This window comes from Tachypleus tridentatus, chromosome 12 (assembly GCF_004210375.1).
Source record: "Tachypleus tridentatus isolate NWPU-2018 chromosome 12, ASM421037v1, whole genome shotgun sequence".
Taxonomy (NCBI): domain Eukaryota; kingdom Metazoa; phylum Arthropoda; class Merostomata; order Xiphosura; family Limulidae; genus Tachypleus; species Tachypleus tridentatus.
The window spans coordinates 82,489,072-82,512,190 of record NC_134836.1 but is presented as its reverse complement, the minus strand read 5'-3'; the positions used below and the strand labels follow the sequence as shown (position 1 = coordinate 82,512,190).

The 23,119-nt window shown below is 31.6% G+C and overlaps 1 protein-coding gene across 3 annotated transcripts in view; it reads right to left on the bottom strand.

The window, feature by feature from the left end:
* Positions 1-11,134, bottom strand: part of LOC143233818 (ATP-dependent translocase ABCB1-like) — a 90,452-nt gene extending 79,318 nt beyond the window's left edge. Inside the window, exons 1-2 of one of the 3 annotated variants that reach the window (XM_076470535.1) lie at positions 11,031-11,134; positions 8,769-8,906 (exon numbers count right to left, since the gene is read on the bottom strand). In XM_076470535.1, coding sequence (XP_076326650.1) covers positions 8,769-8,887 — 119 coding nt within the window. In that variant the 5' untranslated portion in view covers positions 8,888-8,906; positions 11,031-11,134. Of the gene's footprint in view, positions 1-8,768; positions 8,907-9,256; positions 9,630-10,592; positions 10,760-11,030 lie in introns of those variants that run through there. The other 2 variants (XM_076470533.1, XM_076470534.1) reach the window with 2 other exon arrangements.
* Positions 11,135-23,119: the final 11,985 nt, after the last annotated feature.

Here is a 23,119-nt window from a genome sequence, read left to right as displayed (position 1 = left end):
AGATCATCTTTCAACTAAACTTTTACTAAACATTTTAATACCCATAACAGCTGTCTTGAGATACATTTTCACTTCAAGTGGGTTTTTTATCATCATGAAATTAGCTCTTTTAATTGCACAACTGGAGTCACAGATGAATATGGCCAAAAAATGGCACCTATAATTTTAATTATTTTAGTTTTTAATTCTATTATTTTGTTATTTATATCTGTAACAATAATATAGTTTTTGCTTATTATAGGTAACAGTTAGTTATTTTAACAATACGCTTTTCTACTTAATTCACCAAAAGCATGTTGTAGAAATACATGATATAGATCCCATTAGAAATTGTTAATTAAACCATTTGAAGCTTTGTACTGTCAGTTACAGTTTGTGTTTCAGTGGAATGATCCTGAAAAGAGCTGTCAAGTTAAACATTGGGTGTCTAGTTAAATAAAATAAACAAGTTGATGTTATAAGGTAATTTATATTTATGATAGCATTAAAGGTATACAGTATGTTAAGTAAATTTAGAAATGGAAAACAATCCTGTAAAAATACATAACTGGACATAATACTTTTAAATATTTTCATACATATAAATGATATAGCATAAAATGTTTGCTTATAAATCATTTGGAAAGTAGCCATTTATAATGTATATTTTGTGTTCTAACACTTGTGTTTGTTCCAGTGTCAACGTAGTGATAGTTAGTGCTGAAGTGTTCGTGTAGTTAAGGTGAGAAAAGTTGTGTTCTTCTTTGTTGCATCAATATTTTGTTACTAATGCTTGTTTTTATATATATTTGTCAAAGCCACAGTAATTTACTGTTTGTGTGTGTGAATTTATAGTTCCAGCAAATTGGATCATTGTTTGGTGTTTTTACATAGCTGTAATTTGTGATTTGGTTGTATTCAACACAATGAGGAAGCAATCTGTAGGCACCTGTTACATGTTCAAATCACTCACAGTGAAAACACTGCATAACTTGCAGAGCTGCTTTATTTGCTTCCTTAGTTTTGTAATATTTGGTAAGTTAAATAAAATATTCAAAATTTAAAAACCTGCAAATAGTTATCATTAAAAATACTGTAGACATTATTTACTCAAACTAAAAACTGCTATTTGGACTCCACTAAATGTAATTCTTGGTAAGAGTAAAGAGCTAAAATAGGGGTTTAAATGTTAAGTATATAATGTTTACAGTACCTCAAGCCTTGTTTCCTTACTTTTGTTTAAAATACCTATTTGCAGGTTTTTAAATTCCTAACTTTTAACTTACCTTGTTTGCTAATTTTTTTCTTATGCTGAGTGATGGGCAAAAGATTACATGATATGACAGCTAGCTTTCACACATTATAATGATAATGAATATAATCTGTAGCTAGTTTATATGGTTCATGATGATTTACCATAGCAATTGACTATTTGATTTCATTAATTTTTGAGATGTAAAATGTTAAGCTGCAGTTGGAGAGTGTCATTGAGATTTTTTCTAAGAATATAATAACATTTATAGTTTCCATATAAAATGCATAGTTACTGGAAAATATGTGCCTAGATTAGGACAACATTGACTAAGTGCATATAAAATTTTGCCCGTAAAAAGGCAATCTTTTCAAATAAAACATACATGTTAAAAACATTGGTTTGAATAAACTTTTGTTTCTTTTAAAGTAATTATTCTAGAAATGTGTGTAATATAATTTAATATTATGTGTAATAAATTTTGCTTTGCTTCTTCATTTCATACCTAATATAGGGGTTGGGTTCTTAAAATTACTGACTGTACAGTCTATAAAGCATTGAGAATCTACATGTTACAGATATGTAACATTAATCTATTACTGGCTGGTAATCAATATTTGTAAGGAAGCAGTATAATGTTAACTTCATTCACACTAGAATTATGATGTTTTTTTAGCTTATGTAAAATACAGAAGACACAAACTGATTTTTCAATACCATTACAATCTTCACAGTACCATATTTAGTACTCTACAGAAAGTTTGGGTGCAGTATACCTAATTGTTTTTGCTGTATGCTTTGATGCTTCAATGGCTTCAAAGAGGAACATTTGGTCAGTAGCAATGAAAAAATTAATAAAATTTCCTGTTCTTTACTTGATGACTAGAGAGGGAGGTATTCATACTGGGGAAACAAGCTTATACTTTAAAATAATTTGAATCCATGTAATAAGGTGAACTTCATATGATCATACATAAACATACTTGTTATAAAATTATATTATCGTACATTGTGAAACAGAAAGTACATGCTAACAGACAAAATTATAATACATAAAGCACACACAAAGTATGGTATTATACTAATTAAATATGAACAGCACTAATTAATAATTACATGATAACATTTTGATAAAGATGTTGATTTGTAGAAAAAAATAAAGACAGTATAGATGTAGTAGGATACACTATTTAATGCATTAAGGATATGCTTAATTTGGTGTTGAAAAATAGTTATTTTTGCTTTAATGAGATGTATTATCAACAGCTTTCTGGCATTGTTGTAGATAACCTTGTACATATTAGAAAAAAATGCCTTACAGTACTGGTATAAGGAAATACACAAGCCAGACTTATAACTAAAATATACTGATGACATCTTTGGAATTTAGAATGATTCTTTAAACAACTTACTATGTTTCTATGATTTTCTCAGTAACTTTAATCCTATTACAAAATTCACATTTAGGCATTCTAAAGAATCAAATATCTTGCTATTCCACAATATTCAGATTATCTTAAAAGATGACAAGCTTGTAAAAGAACTGTATAATAATCCTTGTGAGGAGCCGGTACTTTTACATTACTACCTGCAACACTCCCTACACGTTAAATGTGTTATGTGTGAGATTATTACCGGACAAATAAACCTTATCAATAAGATTTTTACAGCTAATCAAGGTTAGTCCAAAGCTATGTAAGAGTTTGTACACAAATTAATAATCAATTGATATTCAAAAACATTTATTAATAATACTTTACAAAGTTATGAATGCAAAATATACAATAAGAATATTTCCACATAAGAGACACACACACACACACAAATTTCAGGATGATTTTGTTGTATCATACATTGGTCCTAAGATTTCAGCTTGTATTGAATAGACATAAAGACAGGCAGGTGTTGACATCAAAGTTACAGAGATACCAGGTAGATCTTTCAACAATATGCTAGTAAGATCAGCCTTTAAATCTAAAACATGAAATAAACCTGCAGACAAATGTGCAGGTTGTAAATCAAGTTTAAAAGGAAACTGTAACCAGAAGAATGTAGTATGTTGTTTTACGTACATACTTTGTGATTCTGTATACACAGTTAAAACAGTGAGAATTATTAGAGATAAAATTAATAAACACCTTCAAGCTATACACACATTAGACAGTAAACCCAGTGCTATGGTTGATTATTCTGTTGAAAACACAGTATAAGTGATATTAATTGTTCCATAACAGCAAACATTCTTACTCACTGCCACATTTCTTTTTAAGATAGAAAATAGAAATAAGCACTGTTAATTTCTAAGAATAAGCCAAACCACAGTTAAACAACATTTACCATAGAATCTTTAACTATTGCTGTTCATATCTAATTAATATTGTAATATATTTTATGTGTACTTTAAATAACACAATTTTGTCTGTTTGCACACATAAAAATATGTTTATATATTCTCACATGAAGTCCACTTTATTACACAGATGTGAATTACTTTGAAATATTTCATATAAGCCTACATCAGTTAGTAAATATTCTGACTGTCCTAATTAAGACATAACAGCAAAATGTTGGCATAAATAAAACCAATTATTTTTTCTGAAGTAATAAGTCATTTCTTACTCATTTTTGTAACAATGAATATAACTCTTTAGTTTGCATTACAAACTTTAAGCTTTCTTGATAAAGTTTCATAGCATTTTGATCTAAACATGATCAATGATCTTTATTCCCCTTATGTTTCTTTACTTTTGCAACAATACTGTTATTAGTAGTTAACAATAAATCTTACAACCAAGTAGATGCTGTTGTGAATAGTGAAGGAGACTATTTCAATCCATAATATCCCAATCATTGTTTAAAATGAAAGTCTGTTAAAACTACTTATCAGTTTTTTATTAGGACCAACCATGGTCTCTTCCATTAAATCAGGTAGTCTTTTGTTATTTGAAAATTAAAATTACAGAACTGTTATTTACAATTTAAGGTACTTTAAAATCTTAATTTCCATATTTTTACTGCCTTTTAAAAATGTCTTCCTTTGAAACTCTTCACTGTAATTCATATACATTAAATTTCTTCACCTAGCTGCAACCTACAGTGTGGTCATCAGGATGCATGAAATTATTGTAAAGAGACTTTTAAAATAGATAACAGTTTATGCATTTTTTAATTTTATTTACTTAATTAGTCACTTTATTTTCGTACTAAATCTCTTTACTAAGTTGCATATGGCCAACAATGTTTACAAATAAGTTTTGAGCAAAAAGAAAAAAGAAGATTGAGAATCACTGCTCTTGTCTAGCATTTGTTTGTACTTTTAGCTCCAAAATACTGTTTCACTCATTACTTATATAGTGATCCACTCCATTCACTCTTTTAATTTAAAAAAGACCATTAATATTAACAATTTAAGAGAGGGTGAACAAGTTATTTTTAACTGTATCTGAATTTTATATTTCACAGAGGTCAGATAAAACATATGGCTGTTAAGTTTGGAAGGAAGATTGCTGGAACACAAAGTGCTCACTCCAGGCATGGAGAGGTAGTGATAAAAAAAAGTATCCTATGATTTGAGCCAATAAACAGCACATGGTTTCTACCTACAATTAATTCAAAGTTATGCATGTAATTTATTTTAATTTACATAATTTTGATGGGAATAAAAAGCCTGAATATTGTTGTTAAAAAAAAGATCTTGGTATTCTGGTTTATTGGTCTCATAAGCGATCCAAACAACAGTATAATATTGCTAAAGAAAAAGGAAACATCATTTTATGTTATATATAAACCAAAAAAAGGTTATAATATCACTGTATAGGTCACTTGTTATGTCTCATTTGAAGCACTTGTCTTGTTCAGTCTTGGGCTCCTAAACTAAAGAAAGGCATTTTGGAAATGGTTCAAAGGCACTAGAAAGAAAAGGTTGTCATATGAGAATACAATATGATTTCTATAACTGTTTTTTCTCACTGAAAAAAATAGTTAGAGGGGATTTAAATGTTAATAAAGGTGTTTATAGTATTGTTAGATAATTTTTTAGACTTAATGGTGAGAACAGTAAGACATGGGGATACAAACAAGTTTTGGCAGGGTAGATGTCATCTTAACAATTTTATTTTTGTAACACAGTGGTTGGCTTTTAGAATAGGTTGACTTCATGTGTGGTGAATACAGAAAATGTAAAGGAGTTTAAAGGAAACTCAATAAATGTTCAAATGATAAAGGCTAGCTTTGAGTTGATATATATAAATAGTTGAGTAGATGGACAGCCTTGATGGACCAACAAACTCCCTTTGTCCTTAAATTTTATGTTAAAACCTAAAATTTCAAGATATTTTCTACTTCAGAATTTCTCCAAAAATATGCGATATTCAATAATTTCTGGTATAAGCTACCATTCAAACTACCCGTGAACTCATATACTGTATTCCTGATCATGAAACATGATAGTGGTTCATAATAGGGATCACTAAGGAATTTCACAAAAATTATAATAAATATAGAGGCAAAAACCATTTTGAAAAGCAGACTTTTTCTTGAACAAACACTCAAGACCTTCTATCTCAATGCTTAAGAGTGCTAAAATATTGATAATAGAAAAATGTGATTTCCCAGTTGTTAAACATAATTCAAAATCCATCCATTTATTCTTATTCTTATTATTAATATTGTTATTGTTTCATACACCAACAGTAAAATGGCTATGAATATTTTATTCAAACCTAGGAAAACCTACTAAAAAAACTTGTACAAGTTATACAACTATTTTTATGTTGATTCTAGAAAGTCAAGATTACCACCCTCTAATATTTTCCAAGTTCTTTACTACCAAAATATGTTTTTTGAAACCATTTAAGTGCCATTATACTTGTTGGAAATACTCCATTCTATACTAATCAAAAAAGCTTCATTTTATTGGAGTAAACAACATGTATATTTATAATAATGTTTTCAGCCTTGTTATTATTGGTTATAGTTTTACAAGCCATTACAGAAAAAATGGTTATAACATTTTTTACTGAAACCTGAAAAACTGCAATAAATGCAGTATTTAAATGCAATGTAAGTAACCAATATTTAATGTTACATTATGCAATATTCAGCTATAAATTCATATATAACAATACACTGTGTGCTATAACTATGTAAAGAACTGTAGTGTTCAATGTTAATATAAGTATCAAGTAGCTACACATAAACCTACAAATTAACTTACGAGTTACAATTTATATATTGTATCTTATGCAATGCACTGTATAGGGAAATATAGCTATCTATATGAAACTACTAATACAGCTAGCTAACTTTGCAACTTAGCTATATAACAATGGAGCCAGAAACAAAAAAGATCCATAGCTGCACACATGCACTGTTTACAAACATGCACCCTAAATACACCAAATTATCTTATTTACCACTATCTTCTATAGCTTGTTCTGTCGATCTCCAGTAAAACATTTTCTGAAATAGTACTTGAAGGACTAACTACGACTGACTGTATGCATGTAAGTATGATAATTTGTTTTCAAAAAGTTGTATACATACAGAGTAAACTATACCACTGTCCAGAAAGTGGACATAAACAAATTACCAGACTACACTATTAAAAACCGAAAATTCAAAAACAAGTAATAGGAATCATAAGCCTAGGCATTGAGTGTGAAGTATTTGATGCAAGATGGTTCTTGATCAATATTCATATTGATATTGATAGTATATCCATGCAACTTCATACATATAACTAGGCATTCAGTGTGCAATGAAATAAAAATATGATTCATGACAGATTGACATATGCATACTGATAGTGTATTTGACACCTCTCGTATGTCCACTTTATCTATGATTACTATTACTTCTTTATAGAATTTAATCATGCTAATAACAAAGAAGCTATAAATGATACTACTGTTTGTGCTGGTTGTATCTGCTATTATGAATTGTTTCTCAAGGTTATGTATTACTGCTGTATAGAATATGAGCAGGTAATACATATAAGTGTTGCATTTTCTATGGTTAAGATCATAGTTTAGGTAGTTTGAATAATGCACAAAGATTTTAATTTAAGGAATAATATATACAAAAAAGCAGATGTCATTAATACTTGATGTAAATGTTAGAAATGTTTCAAACTTTTGTTCGGACATATTCAGAGTTTATTTTTTATTCATATATTTTATCATGTAATATTATTGATTAGAATTGATTTTTAACTGGTGTAGATGATAAAGCTGATATGTTTTTGATACACTATGTCAAGAAACTGCTGGCATTCTGCAAAATAAAAAAATTATAATCCATCTGTCCAAACACTTGTTAAAACTTACCAATGTTCTTATGTGGGGAGGTTATCATCATATTATACCAAACATTATTAAGCCCTTGGAATACTGCATTCAGTTTTCATATTCATAAAAGGCATTTTAAATAATATATTGGTTTACTTAAAAAATACAAAACTAACTATGAAAATAATTCCTGCTTTAAAACATTTAAACTATGAAAAGAAAAAGATTCAAAAACTTGAATTTATCTTTACTGTGGCTTAGAACAGATAGAAACAACTTGATTCAGACACTTAAAACCATTAGAGTCTTGTATAAACTATCCATAGCTAGATAGTTAAAAATGATAGAAGAATAAGATTAAAAAGAAAAATTCAGTATATTATAAGAAGTACTTAGAAGCTGAGTATACTGTAGTCAAGATAGGCAGGTTGTTAAGCAAAATATTTTCCTTGTTAAAATAGTTATTAACTCATGGAATAGTTTGTAAAAAGACATGGTATGTGGTAGTTTGAATTCTTTTTAAGCTTTAATCACCCACCAATGGAACCAAGTGCATTACGTCTCTTATACTCTTACACCTCCCTGTACATGCATTTTACAATCAAACTGTTATTATGATCCAAAAACTTCTAATCTGATGCTTTTATATTCATATTACATGTGTAACAAAATTCTGATAAAAAACATTCACTGATTTTTTTAAATGTAGCTTTAATAAAAAAGTGATTTTAAATGTGGAATATCAGATTTATATTTATGGAAAATATAAGGAGTATCAATAACAATATAAAGTAGAGTTTTTTATAATTAAATATTTAGTTATTTTGTTGCTGTGTTTCTAGTATAATTAGAACTTATATCCAAAATGGTCAAATAAACTTAAGACTAAGGAGCAGTTACTTTTTATACATACTTGTGGTTATTAAAGCCTATGTTTTACTTCATGAAGTTACAAGAAAATATATTGAAACATATTTGTAAACATTGAAATGAAAATTAGTCTTTAATAACCCTAGTATGTATAAAAAAGTCACTGCTTCAAATAAACACTGTTTATTTGAGTGTTTGAATATAATTTCTAATTATACTATAAACACAGCAACAAAATAATTAAGTATTTAATAATTCTTCAGTGATATGCCTTTGAAAGCAAGAATAATAGAGATATGATGTAGTATGTACAGACTGATAGATAGATAAATTTAAAACATTGGAAGGAGTTTAGAAATTTAAAATACTAGTTTACTAACTTGACGTTGCTTTTCTCTTCATTTTCACCAGACAAATCCACATCTTCAAACACATAGTTCGATACTTCTGGATGACCACTTGGGATATCACTTGAAACATCGAATTGTCTTTTTACCATGACTGATTACCTTGTTTAGCTTAAGGATAAATAAAAATTATTGTATACAAATCCTGCTATTAAATTCATACAATTTGACACTGAGAAACATAAACTGATATTTTCTACCACAGAACTACGAGTGTAAGAAAACTGAAAAGTACAAATAATTTAAAAAAGATCATGCAATTAACTGAGTTACTGCACTATAACTGTATATGTATTAATAGTCTTTTATTTTTAAATCCTTGAAATACGAATATTAGCTTGCAGGTGAAAAACGAAAAAGTTCTAACCAAAATCAATATAATATTAACAATTAATATTGAAAAACGACTCTTGGAATTTAAGTGATATATAAAACCAACATTAAAATATAATTGCACTCACAGTAAATTAACTTTTTTCCGTATGTATGCCAACTTTATTGTCATTATACAAGAGATTATATGTTCAGAATTATGAAAAAAGCTGCACAATGGGTTAGCTCTGCTCTGCCCACCACGGGTATCGAAACCCGGTTTCTAACTATGTGAGTTGGCAGACATGAAGCTGGGCCACGAGACAAGAAAGTTTAAACTAAAGTTGTCTTTTGGCTACTCCTTAAAGACTACTTTTTTATTTTTTTTTATGAAGTAACCTTGAACCATTCCTGAGTAATTTACTTTCCCTATATGAATGTTACCAAGAGTTCTGTTTGGTAGATTAAAAAACATAACGCTACAAGAATTAACAGGTTTATTTCCTGTTAGTAATTCCTCCGTATGTGCTGCACAAGCCTATTTCTATTTACTGGTGTTACATGCGCCCTCTGATTTCATAATGTATATATTCAACAACAATTTAAAAGAGTTTATTTATATTTCCTTCTTTCCATTCGATCACCGATATCATGTTTGTTTTGAATTTCGCGCAAAGCTACACGGGGGCTATCTGCGCTAGCCATCCCTAATTTAGTAAGACTAGAGTGAAGGCAGCTAGACATCACCACCCACTGCCAACTCTTGGGCTACTCTTTTACCAACGAATAATGGAATTGACCGTCACATTATAACGCACCCATGGCTGAAAGGCGACCATGTTTGGTGAGACGGGGATTCGAACCCGCGACCCTCAGATTACGGAGTCAAACGCCTTAACCCACCTGGCCATGCCGGGCCTCACTGAGGTTAATAAAATTCATTTGCACAGTTGTAAGAATTTAAACGAAAAACGTTTTCTCAAGTTTAAAGTTAAAGGATCGCTTATATGCCCAGATTACTAATCGAAATCAAACATCACAGCCACATTACTACATTATATTAGGAAATCACTTGCCAAAACAAAAACAAACCTCAATACAAGTTCTCTGTTATTGAGAAGACTGTTTGGTTTGTTCGTACTTGTGCTCTGGCCTCTTTGGGTATCGAAACCAGATTTTTAGCGTTATAACTCCTTACAATTGCCGCCCATATACTGGGGAAAGAGGCATTTTATTTTGCTTAAAATAAACATAAAAGTCGGAATACTTTACGTTATTAAAATACTTGTAACCTTCGCTATATTAATAAATAAAACTTTCAACTTTTAAAATCTTATACACAGCTACAAATTTCGTAATTATTAAAGTATCCAGTAGTACTCAATGCTAAATTGATGATATAATAACAATATAGCTGTGTCTATTTAAATCATACAGACGAGATTATGCAAAACCAAAATCAATAAAACGGTTTATAGTTCTTACCCAAAAAGACTACTAACTGAATGCCAGTGATAAAGTAACAGTTCAAACGGCTTTATATTATATTCTATAATGCAAGTCTTTACATGTTGAAAGGTATTGCATCAAAGAACCACAACTGATGTAACAAACACTTAGCACGCGCTTAGCTACACAAGGAGGCGCAATTCGCTTGAAATGAAGTAGGTTATGAGGGTTATATATTCTCTACATTGCAGCCTTATCAGAAATCAGGAAAAGTGCATATGTTTCTACCTTTACAGCCAGTAACGCCGCGGGCTTCGAACTGTTTGAGCTGTTTTGGTGAATGAACTATTATAATAACTAACAATGTGGAAATATTATTTTCCTGAACAATACATAAATATAACTGACAAACTAAAGTATTATGTCAGTAAATAGTGCCTAGAAAATAGAAAAAGCTGTGAGGTTAATACTTACCTTAATTATAAACAGTCTTATTCAATCATTTATAACTTACAAGAGTGTCTTATCAGCGATTTCAAGTATTTCACACATGAGATACGTCAAGGCCATTCTAATCACAAGTACAAGAAAGACAAAATTGTGAAATATACATATTCTGTGGTTTAAAATATAACACCAATAAAAGCATATCTTGTCTAAATGTCGTTACGAGGGTTTCTCTTTCTTACGTAAGTTACTAAATCATTAGAAACATTTTATGTTCCAACGCAGCGGAAGTCCTAACCTGTTGAATTAAGTAATAATAACAGAATTTAAAAAAAAAACCTATAATAGTTAAAAAAATTCTGAAATATATGGCTTGTGTAGTGGATTTACTGTTATACATTTATTTTAATATCAATGTTTATTTCAGTTTATTGCATGTGACGTATATTATTAAATGTATGTTGCAAAAGTCCCGACTGTTCCTAAAATTTGTACAAGATTATCGACCCTAAGAGTCAACAATGTACGATATGTGTTTGTTTTGTTTGTTTGTTTTTTGTTTTTGAATTTCGCACAAAGCTACTCGAGGGCTATCTGTGCTAGTCGTCCGTAAGACTAGAGCTAGTCATCACCACCCACCGTCAACTCTTGGGCTACTCTTTTACCAACGAATAGTGGGATTGACCGTAACATTTTAACGCCCTCACGGCTAAAAGGGCGAGCATGTTTGGCGCGACGGGGATGCGGACCCGCGATCGTCAGATTACGAGTCGCACGCCTTAACGCGCTTGGCCATGCCGGGCCATACGATGTATGTATGTAATAGTAGTGCAGGGTACCGAAAGTAGCTGATATCGATCTCCAGGGGTCGATAAGACATTTCCGGGGTCAAAAATCATTCGAGGGTCGGTTAATAATTGTTAATACAGAAGCATTATTGCACATTGCACGACTTATTAAATATCGTTGGTTAAATCGATTTAATATATTGTGCAGACGGAAAACAAGAGTCATACAATCAAGGATATAAAAATACCAGCTGTTAAGTAATTGTACAAAAATGCATGAGTTATTTACGAGTCAGGACAAGAGTGTCGTTCACTCTCAGTCCACCCAACTGACGGTTGTAATTGAACCAATCAGGAAGCTATGTGAGCTTGACGAATTCTTAAATATGTTTTAGATCCATTCTGGCTTACATTCCTGATGATTACCAATGATAGTTTTTCTTGTTTATTTTAATTATTTATTAGTGTTTACTGTATCCGGAAGTGGAGGTATGAGTTTGTTTTGTTTAAAAAAAGACATTAGGTATCGTAATTAATAAAACAGTACTTTTAAGGTTAAAAAAAAAATCAAAGTACTATACTTAAAATAAGTAAATGCAAATTTTGTGTTTCACATCTACGAAAATGTGTAACGTTGTGCCACAGGGTCACGTAATTTGATTGCAATAAAAAATAAATACAATCTCTATTACTTTATATATTTTATGCACTTTTGCTTATGCTTTAAATTAAAAAAAAAAATTGATCTGTGCTTCTTGTAGCCTGTTGATAAAGTTCATTTATTTAACTTTTGCCACGACCCCATTACGACCTCGGATTACGAGTCGAACGCCTTAACACGCTTGGCGATGCCGGGCCCAGCTGTTATGAAACAAAAAAGACTCTGGTCCTATTTTAAAATGCTTGCCTTTAAGTGCAAATACAGTTCAAAGATGTGCTGATGAAATGGCTGAGGATGTGGAAAAAACATTGGCATCTGAGCTTAAGCATTGGAAGTTTTCCATTCAACTCGATAATCAACTTTTGGTAGTTTAAACATTGTCATGGCTTATGTGAGGTATTTTAGTCAAATTCAAAAACAAATTATTGACGAGTTTTTGCTTGCAAGGTATCTTAAAGGTGATGCAAAAGGGGTGACGATTTTTTTAGTGTTTGAGGAATATTTAAACAAGCACAATATTCCAGTCAGCAATATAATTGCAGTTGCCACAAATGGCGCACCTTCAATGGTTGGTTGTTACAGATGATTTGCAACCTTTCTTAAGGAAAAGGTTCACGATTTGCATACTATTCCCTGTGTATTACATAGAACCACCTTGTGGCAAAAAATCTCAGTGATAAATTGCATGACATCGATAAATAAAATTAAAGCACATCCACTTAATTCGCGACTGTTTGCTAAGCTATGTGTGAAAAAGAAAAAAGATGAATTGGTAAACCAATTACTGTTGCATGCTGAAGTGAGGTGGCTGTTAAAAGGTGTTTGGTTGCAAAGGTTTGTAAAGTTGTGTAACTCAACTGTGGAGTTTCTTACAGATGTGGATTTCTTTCTATGTGATGAGTTGAAAAAGAATAAGAATCAGCTTTTCTATTTGGCAGACCTATATTCAAAATTTAATGATGTACAGATCCGTCTGCAAGGTAAAAATGTAACAATTATTCAAACCTCTTAGGCTTCCAAGTCAAAAAAGGCCTTTTTAAATCTTCATTGCTACGAAGAGATTTTCAGTACTTTTCAAACTTACGGCAACTGAAAGATGAAGGCTAAATTATTTCTGTTGATGACTTGGATATGTAGATAAAGCACCTTGAAAAACTGAGTGAAGACTTTAGAGTGCGCTTTGAGGACTTGGTAAAAATGCACGTACCTGACTGGTTTGTTAGGTCATTTAATTCGGAAATAGAAAAGGTAATTATTGAATCTAATTTACAAGATGATGAACTCATTAAATTTTCCGTGGATCTCGAAGATAAATCACTGATCAAAAATACAACCCTCAGCAACTTCTGGAATAATGTAAATATTGTCAATTAGTATCCAAAAATTTTCGCAACGATGAACCGTTTTTTACTTGCATTCCCAAGTTCCTATATGGTTGAAGCTTGTTTTAGCCATATAAATTCAGTTCTAACAACTGACATTAAAGATGTCAGACGATCGATAAAAAAGGTAAAGTTGGTTTATTAAAATGTATTATTTATATGTTTTTATTAAGTTACTTTTTCCTTTAACTAAGACTTTAATTACTTAAAAAAATAGAAGGGACGATAAAAGGTCAAGGATTCCAGTCAAAAACATTTGGGGACCCCTGTACTAGTACTTGCAAGTATTATTGCCAGTTGCATTTTCGAGAATCTCGTTTGTAACGTATTATAATTTATTTCCAATGCCTTTCCGAGTCATTATCTTACATATATTAACGCATTATTATTTCACATAACCGGAAATTTGAATTTAGAAGTTAGTTAAATATTAATGTGTATCAAGGTTATACTCTTTCCCAACAAAATGTATAGATACAATTTTTTTTTTAACACAAATATAATTTAATACACAAAAAATACAATTTATAAAACCGGTTATGACTAATAATTATCACAAATGATGGTTTATATATAACAGTTTTACAAACTTGCAAACTATACTGAGAGCAAATTAATTTTTTCTTGATACACTTGTACTCTTCTTTTGACGGTTGGCTAAGCTTGAAGCACCCGTAAGCTTCACCAGCGAAAAAGACCTGGCATGGCCAGGTGGTTTAGGCACTCGACTCGTAATCCGAGGGTCGCGGGTTCGAATCCCCCTCACACCAAACATGCTTGTCCTTTTAGCTGTGAGGGCGTTATAAAGTGGCGGTCAATCCCACTATTCATTGGTAAAAGAGTAGCCCAAGAGTTGACGGTGGGTGGTTATGACTAGTTGCCTTACCTGCAGTCTTACAATGCTAACTTAGGGACGGCTAGCACAAATAGCCCTTGTGTAGCTTTGTGAGAAAATTCAAAAACCAAACCATCGACAATATCAAATATTTGAAATCTGTCAAATTCTGTAGATTTCTGATTAATAGGCGTTAATAATAATTGTAGCTTTTGAGGCTTATAGCCCGACCCCGCTAGTACAGCGGTAAGTTTACCATAAAATCAGGGTTCGATTCCCCTCGGTGGGCTTAGCAGATAGCTTTGCTATAAGAAAACCCACACTCTCCGAAGCTGACTAATATTCTTTTTCTTCTTCTCTTGGCTAACTGCTTTTATATGAATCTCGCGAGTTTCTCAAAGTTTGAACAATGTTCGGAAATCTTCAAGAATCTTCTAAAAATTAGGAGAATAGGCAGGGCTTGCGCAATATATATCCAACAATATACTTCACATGCAAAGAAAGAAAACTACTCTGAAACAAATGTAGGCACTAAAAAATGTACAACAGTAAATCTGGTACAAGTAATATACAACTTGTAACCTTCAATGTAAATATATTTGTACAAAAATTTAACTTAAATGATTTTGGTGATAAAACCTTAATTAATTATTTTATAATAAATATACAAAGCATTTACCTAAACTTCAAAATAATGACATATACAAAATAATGAAACTTAACTTAAATGATTTTGGTGATAAAACCTTAATTAATTATTTTATAATAAATATACAAAGCATTTACCTAAACTTCAAAATAATGACATATACGAAATTATTACACATAACTTAAAATAATTTATCACATTTCTTAGTAAGAAACGTTTTAATATCTCATATAGGTAGGTTAATATAGTTTAAACACATTCCCTATGTCAGACCATACATTGTGTGGATTTTTTATTGCTGGGGTCTTAGTGGTATGGATGGGAGCTATACGAAAAGCAGAAGACTGGGTTTAGTGTAATAGTACCATAACATCTTGGTATTTATGCCCAAACATCATACATGGAGTTAGGATACCGATGCCAATGACAATTTTTGCTGGCTCCCGAATTGATATACAACACTCTTATTATTATCATTCTCACTCATTATCAGTTTGTTTGTTTTTTTCTAAAAATAACAAATAAGAAACCACCTTCCCATTTCTGGTTACAGAGAGAAAAAATGGTAAAGATGTGGGACATTGTTAGCTTAAGCAACCACATCTGCCACCTTTTTTTCTTCTTTTTTCTCATCTTTCTTTTCTCAAGCATACGAGGTCTGTGAACTTGAAATTAAAAGGAGTACTCTGAAGATAATTTGCATTTTATTTCTGTCAGTCCCTAAAAAAATCAGGGCAGATAATACGATGACTCACCCTATGGTTTGAGTCCCGGTACTGAATTTTGTTTTGTGGCTACGTTTATATTTATTTTTTAATATATCATTTATTCCCTTTTCTTTTTCTCCACAAAACTGAATCAAACTATATATGCATATAATATAATAAAAAAGATAAAGTCATAAGGAAAAATAATGTGAACTTTACAGAGCATATCGAAACCTTAGACGAAAAGCAGTTAACTGTCTTGCGTATTATACTTTATCTTGGAGAAGCCTTCAATTATTATGTTTGTGTTACGATTTAAAATAGCGTAAAATGTATTGTACAATGTTTGCCAATAACACTGACACACTGAATTTTCTTTTTCAATGAAGATATAAAAACAATAACACAATTTATAATAACAGTTATTACAAATAACGATTTCTATACAAAAGTTTTACAAACTTACGAACAATATTGAGTCTTTTATCCGATCCGCAACTTTCTTGATAGTTTATCGAGGGTTCACGGGGTGTTAGCAACTTCTTCACACTTGAGTTTTCCACAGATGAAGTTCTACAATATCTTTGTAAGAATACTAATGTCCGAGGTTAACCCGTTGTAGTTAATATTTGTAGTTTCTAGATTAGTAAGTGTTAATCACAGTTATAGTTTCCGAGGTTTAGAGCATACCAACTGTAACAAACCAACTATTATATACTGTCTCCCACTGGTTGGTTAGTGACCTTTTATAAGCTTGAAAGGAAAATTTCTAGAAGTTTCAGCTACAGCAGCAATACTGACAATCATTAGTTTATGCATACATCGCAGCACATTGTTGATTCTTATACTCCAGAATTTTCTACAACTTTAGTGAATAGGCAGGAATGTCCCATTACAGATTTAACAATATAAGTTATATCCATTTTTAAATACAAACTTAACTGAAACAAACATCAATATCAAAATACATATCCAATAGTAAATCCGTTACATCTCCCCTCTTACTTAATTAATAACTGGCTTTAGACATTTTTAATAAAGATATCATATATATTTGCACATTGACAACAATACATTAAGCATAATGCATTATGAAAGAATTATAAAACTTCAATAATAAAGACAGTATACAACACAATCAGTACAAATAATCTTATGATTATAAAATTACGTGAAAGTGCATTAGCACAGACGTTATCATGTTGACATGAATTATTTTTAAATCATACTTTTATGATGTTGAACTTCAATTTAATAGTCTTCTGTTTTTGCTCTTCATTTGTTTAAAAAAAATTCAACAGATTATGACCAGTGTAAAAAGGTTATTCTGATGAGATACATACACATAAGCGTTCTGAAGTTAACACTAAAGCCAATGTTTCTTTTTCTACAGTTAAATTATTATATTGGTGACAATTAAAAGCTTTAGAAAAATAACGAACATGGTATTCAATACCTTTCTTGTCTTATTATTATGAAATAACATCAGCACCACAATCGCTGATATTAAAAGCTAATGCGGAAGGCTTATCAAAGTCAGGTGCCATCAAGACACGGGAAGTACACGATAAAGAGTTGATCTTTTTGAAAGCAGATTGGCATGTTTCCGACCAATCAAACTTTTCATTTTTCTTTAATATGTTTGTTAATGGTACAGCGATGTAGCAAAATTTTTACAAAACTACCTGTAACAACCAACCATTCCTATAAATATCATCAAACTTTTCTTGTTTGAAGGAGTTGGATAATTTACAATGCAACGAACTTCGGTTTGAATTGGAGAAATTTGGCCTTGACCTAGAATATGAAGTAAGTTTTGTTTTACAAAAGTCGCTTTTTGCCAAACTTACAGTAAGACTGGCTTTCTTAAGACTCTCAAAACCACCGCGTGGTACACATAAATGTTCTTTCCAGGTGTAAATTATAATATCATCAACATGAATTCCAACATTTAACATATTGTTTAACATGTTTTCAGGTACATCTTGGATGTGATAGGACTTCAATATGACACGGCTGGGTATCATTTCGACAACTAGATGTTTTTACAACACATTAACTTTCCGAACAATCTAACAGCGACCATGGTACTACGCTTTGAGTGAAAATCTTATAGAGAGTAACAATGCTAAGATCTTGTCACCATGAAAAAGTTACTCTCTTCAGCCTTGTGGTCATAAACGTTTTTCATTCTACCTTGGGATGACTTCAAATTTGCTCCTAGCCAATTCATAAGTACTTAAGAGTCTGAACCAAGACATGGAAACGTAATCTGGTAAGTGTATTTCTTTCGGGTCATTTTTCAACCATTGCTCCTTCAGTAACTTCAAAGGACAACGCATTGGATGACTAAGCACCAATTCAAACAGGCTAAATCCTAATGACTCCTGAACCTATTCATAAACAGCAAATAATAATAAATTAACTCTTGCATCCAAATCCTTCTCATTACTGAAACAGTAAGTCCGCATCATATTTTTCAAGGTAGAATGGAATCTCACAAGAGCATCTTGCAATTCGGGGAGGTACGCAATAGATTTGATATATTTAGCACCGAGCTGGTAAACAAACTGTTGAAAAAATGTTTGTGGCTGAAATGTTTTTTAAGAGGATTGCTTCAGGAAATCGAGTGAATGTGTGCAAGATAGTCAACAAATACTGGTTCCTTGATCGAATTTTTGGTAAAGATCCATTACAGTCAATAATCACACAACTGTAAGGTTCTTCCAAAGCTTGGATATGTTTCAAAGAAAATAGGAATTTTTGTTAGGTTTTCTAATTAATTGACAGGAACGAAAAGTTTTAAAAACAACAACAACAACTAAGAAACATTGTGCCTAAGATTTTGCAAAGAAATATCTCATAATGTTTTCACACGTTTTGTTAACACCTAAATGAATTCTCATGGGGAGTTCATGGGCACATTTCAATATTTTTTAACAAAATGTTTTGGGAACAACGACCTAATAAACTACAATCCAGTCCTCTAAAATTGGCACATCAGGTGATCTCCATTTCCTCATAAGCACACCATTTCTAAAGACAATAACCATTTGGAACTTCCTCCAGTTCGTCCTTTTTGGGTGCATATTTAAATCTGAGGATCCTTATCTTGTTTGGCGATGAGTTCATTTCTTGCGAATAGAACCAGACTTCTAGCAAGTGAACCAGACCCGTCATTGTCACTCACCATTTTCAGTAGGACAATTATTAATAAGATACCTGTCGGATCCAAAAATTGCCTCAGACAAATTTATAATATTGTCCTCTGAACACTTGTCTATCATTTGTTTTTGACTTAATTTCCTAACGTGAGCTCGAGTTATAGCACACGAAGGAAGCACGTCTGGACTTTCTTCAACAACAACATTATGCTTAGATGAAACAGTGATGGACCCCTTAACCACATTTGGTTTGGCAACATTTTCTCCCCCAGTCAAATAGTTCCGAACAATAATGATACCCTGTTAATTAACAGAGTAGTTCTTACTCTGACCAAAACTGGTCCCAAAAACTAGGTTTGATGCAAAATAAAGGTTATTAACAGGAACATTAACAAAGCCATACTCAATACCCTGAGCAATAACAAACTCACCAGTGGCAAAACTCGAATCTGAAAGTAATATAACTTCTAATAACAATGACTGAGTCGCTACAACATCATGTAGGATACATATGGCTATGGGGTTAGTAATGGTATTTGTCAAAGTCAACAAACCAAAGGGTTTAAATTCCTCCATAATTATATCAGCCCTTTATCAGTTGCTAAATCAACAACATAGTGTAATCTGGTAAAACTACATCCATATGTGGAAACGAATGCGGCTGAACGTTAAGTTTTTAAGGACAGTTTTACTTGCTCCCTTATTGATATATTACTTTTAATAATTTCTTTCTCTTTACATTTTTTTACGAGCAGTCACCTTCCTACATCTGGCTGCAGACAGCAAAGATGGTAAATATGTAAGATGTTGCGGGCTAGAGCATCCACATCTGCTCTTTTTTTTTCTCTCTCTCTTTTTTAATAACGTGAGACCTACAAAACTGAGGTTAAACTGGATAAACGCTGTACCCTCAACGCAATGTGGGTTCTACTTCTATTAGTACATAAAAAAAACAAGGCACATTGCATGACTACACGCTTTAAAGTTTGTGCCCAGGTAAAGGATGTCTGTTTTGTAGCTGTGTTTCTTCTCTGTTTTTTCTTCTTCCTTTGGGCTTACCATGGTCAGATAGTTAGGACGCTCTAGTCATAATCTGAAGATCGCTGATTCGATTCCCCGTTACACCAAACATGCTCGACCTTTCAGCCTTAGGGACGTTATAATGTTACAGTCAATCCCACTATTCTTTGGTAAAAAAGTAACCCAAGAATTGGCGGTGGGTGGTGATGACTAGCTGCCTTTTCTCTAGTCTTGCACTGCTAAATTAGGGATGGCTAGTGCAGATAGCTCTCGTGTATCTTTGCGCGAAATTCAAAACAAACGAGCAGAATTTTTCTTTTTTGTGTTATACGTAATATTACGACTGTGACGGATTTACTATTATAGATATATTTTAATATCGATTACAAATCATTATTATTATAAATTGTATTATTGTTTATATATTAAAATATATTTGTATTGAGAAAAATTGTATGTATCAATCTTGTTGGCAAACATCATAAATTTGATACATCTCTACATTTAACTGACTTCTAAATTAGAATTAAAATTTAGCTTAGTTTCAAGCTACTTGAAATCGTAATACGCAACATAATAAATTGGAGACTCATCCAAAATAAATTATAATACACAACTTAATAAACTGCAGGCTCGTACCCGAGATCTGAATCATTGATAAAATTTGATCTAAATTAAAATTCAAAGCATAATTCAGTTTATATTTATCAGTGCCAACAATATTTGATTATGTCTCATTATCAAGATTTTGTAAATCACACTTCCTTGAACAAATAGAAAGGTATAACAAAAGGGAATTACTAGAAATTGCTAAAAGTTTAAAATTAGAGATTAAGAACCCAATGAGAAAAAATGAACTACAAATACGTATTGTTGAAATACAAGTTGATGATGAGTTGTTGTCTGAGGAAGCGTTAGGGAAATACTCTTGTGTCCCCACCAGCCAATCACGGTTGAGCAATAAAGATAACTAAAAACTCAAATAAATTGAGCTTGAACGAGTTCGTATCTAAGCAGGAAAAGAGAAGAAATTAACCTGTATTGAATCCTTGAAAAAAAAGTCCGTACTGAAACGTCCCCCGCTGGGACAGCGGGAAGTTTTCGGATTTACAATGCTAAAATCAGAGGTTCGATTCCCCTCTGTGGATTCAGCAGATAGTCTGATATGGCTTTGCTATAAGAAAAAAAAAAAAACACACACACACACCCGTATTGAAGCTGAAGAAGAAAGTATAAGAATCAAGACCCAGTCCGATAAAAACCCGTATCAAAGTCGAAAAAGAAATTAGGCTCAAAGAAATGGAAATTGGACTTAGCTCGAATCGACCGAAGCAAAATGACAACTTCGAACTTAATCGATTGTTAAAGAACCCTCTTTAATAAAAATATAATTGATAAATATTTCCAACATTTTGAGAAGGTTGTTCAAACCACATAATAGCCCACTGAAAATGCTCATTACAATGGTTATTACAAAGTATTTTAACTAGTAAAGCACAAGACGTTTATGCTACACTCTCTCCAGAAGATTGTACGAATTATGATAAAGTTAAAGCAACTATTCTTAAAGCTTACTAGTTAGTACCGCAGACATATCGCTAAAACTTTTAAGGTTATTGCAAGCATTTGTTTGTTTGTTTGTTTTTGAATTTCGCACAATGCTAGCCGTCCCTAATTTAGCAGTGTAAGACTAGAGGGAAGGCAGCTAGTCATCACCACCCACTCTTGGGCTCCTCTTTTACCAACGAAAAGTGGGATTGACCGTCAAATTATAACGCCCCCACGACTGGGAGGGCGAGCATGTTTGTCGCGACTCGGGCGCGAACCCGCGACCCTCAGATTATTGCAAGCAAGATTGTTAAACTTATATGGAATTTACCCACGAAAAAGAGGTTTATTTTGACAGATGGTGTAATTCTCTTTACATTGTTACGTATTATAACATATTCAGACGAATTTCCGATTTATTATGTTTATACATTGCGTGTTGCGATTTTGAATAACAGGATCTTTTCATTTGAATTTAGAAATTAATAAAATGTTGATATGTGTCAAATTTATGATATTTGCCAACAAGAATGATACTCACTATTTTCTTTATAACACAAATATCATTAAATATACAAATAATAATACAGTTTATAATAATGGTTATTACCAATAGTTTTTCCAAATAATGGTTTATATACAGGAGCTTCACAAACTTATAAACAACACTGAATCTTCTATCTGGTCTGGAACTGAATCTCTTGTCGACGGTTCACAGAAAGCGAATTAATTTTTTGTTGATACACGTGAACTTCTCTTGATGTCTTGTTTTATTCGTGTGTGTCCAGCCGGACACATGCGGTTTACAACTTTACTTTTCATCGAGAAAAATATCTAATGTCTTCGCAGAAATATTAATTTTCAAAGTTAATTCTTTGAAGTTGAACGGTTTGTAATGCTCGAAATCTATAAACATTCCTGATCAAATATTTGTAGTTTCCGATTAATGAGCGTTTATCACAATTATAGCTTCCGTGGTTTATAGTAAACTGGCTGTAGCAAACCAACAACAATATATATTACTGTTTTTCTCTTGTTGTGATTTATAAACTTTAAAGCGAGGTTCTAGAAAGTTCTATTAGAAATAATACTGACTGGTAATCTCTAGTAGTTAGATACACACATCGTACATTGTTAATTGCTATGCTCCAGAATCTTCCAGAAATTTAAAGAATAGGAGAGACTTTCACAATACATATTTAACGACACATGTTACGCGCATTTTTAAATATAAAGTAAAGTGAAATAAACATAGATAGTAAAATAAATACCTAATAGTAAATCCCATGTAATATTGGCTGCAGTTTCTACAAACTAAAACAATTATATCTAACTGAGTAATTGCGCAAGAGAGGACATCAA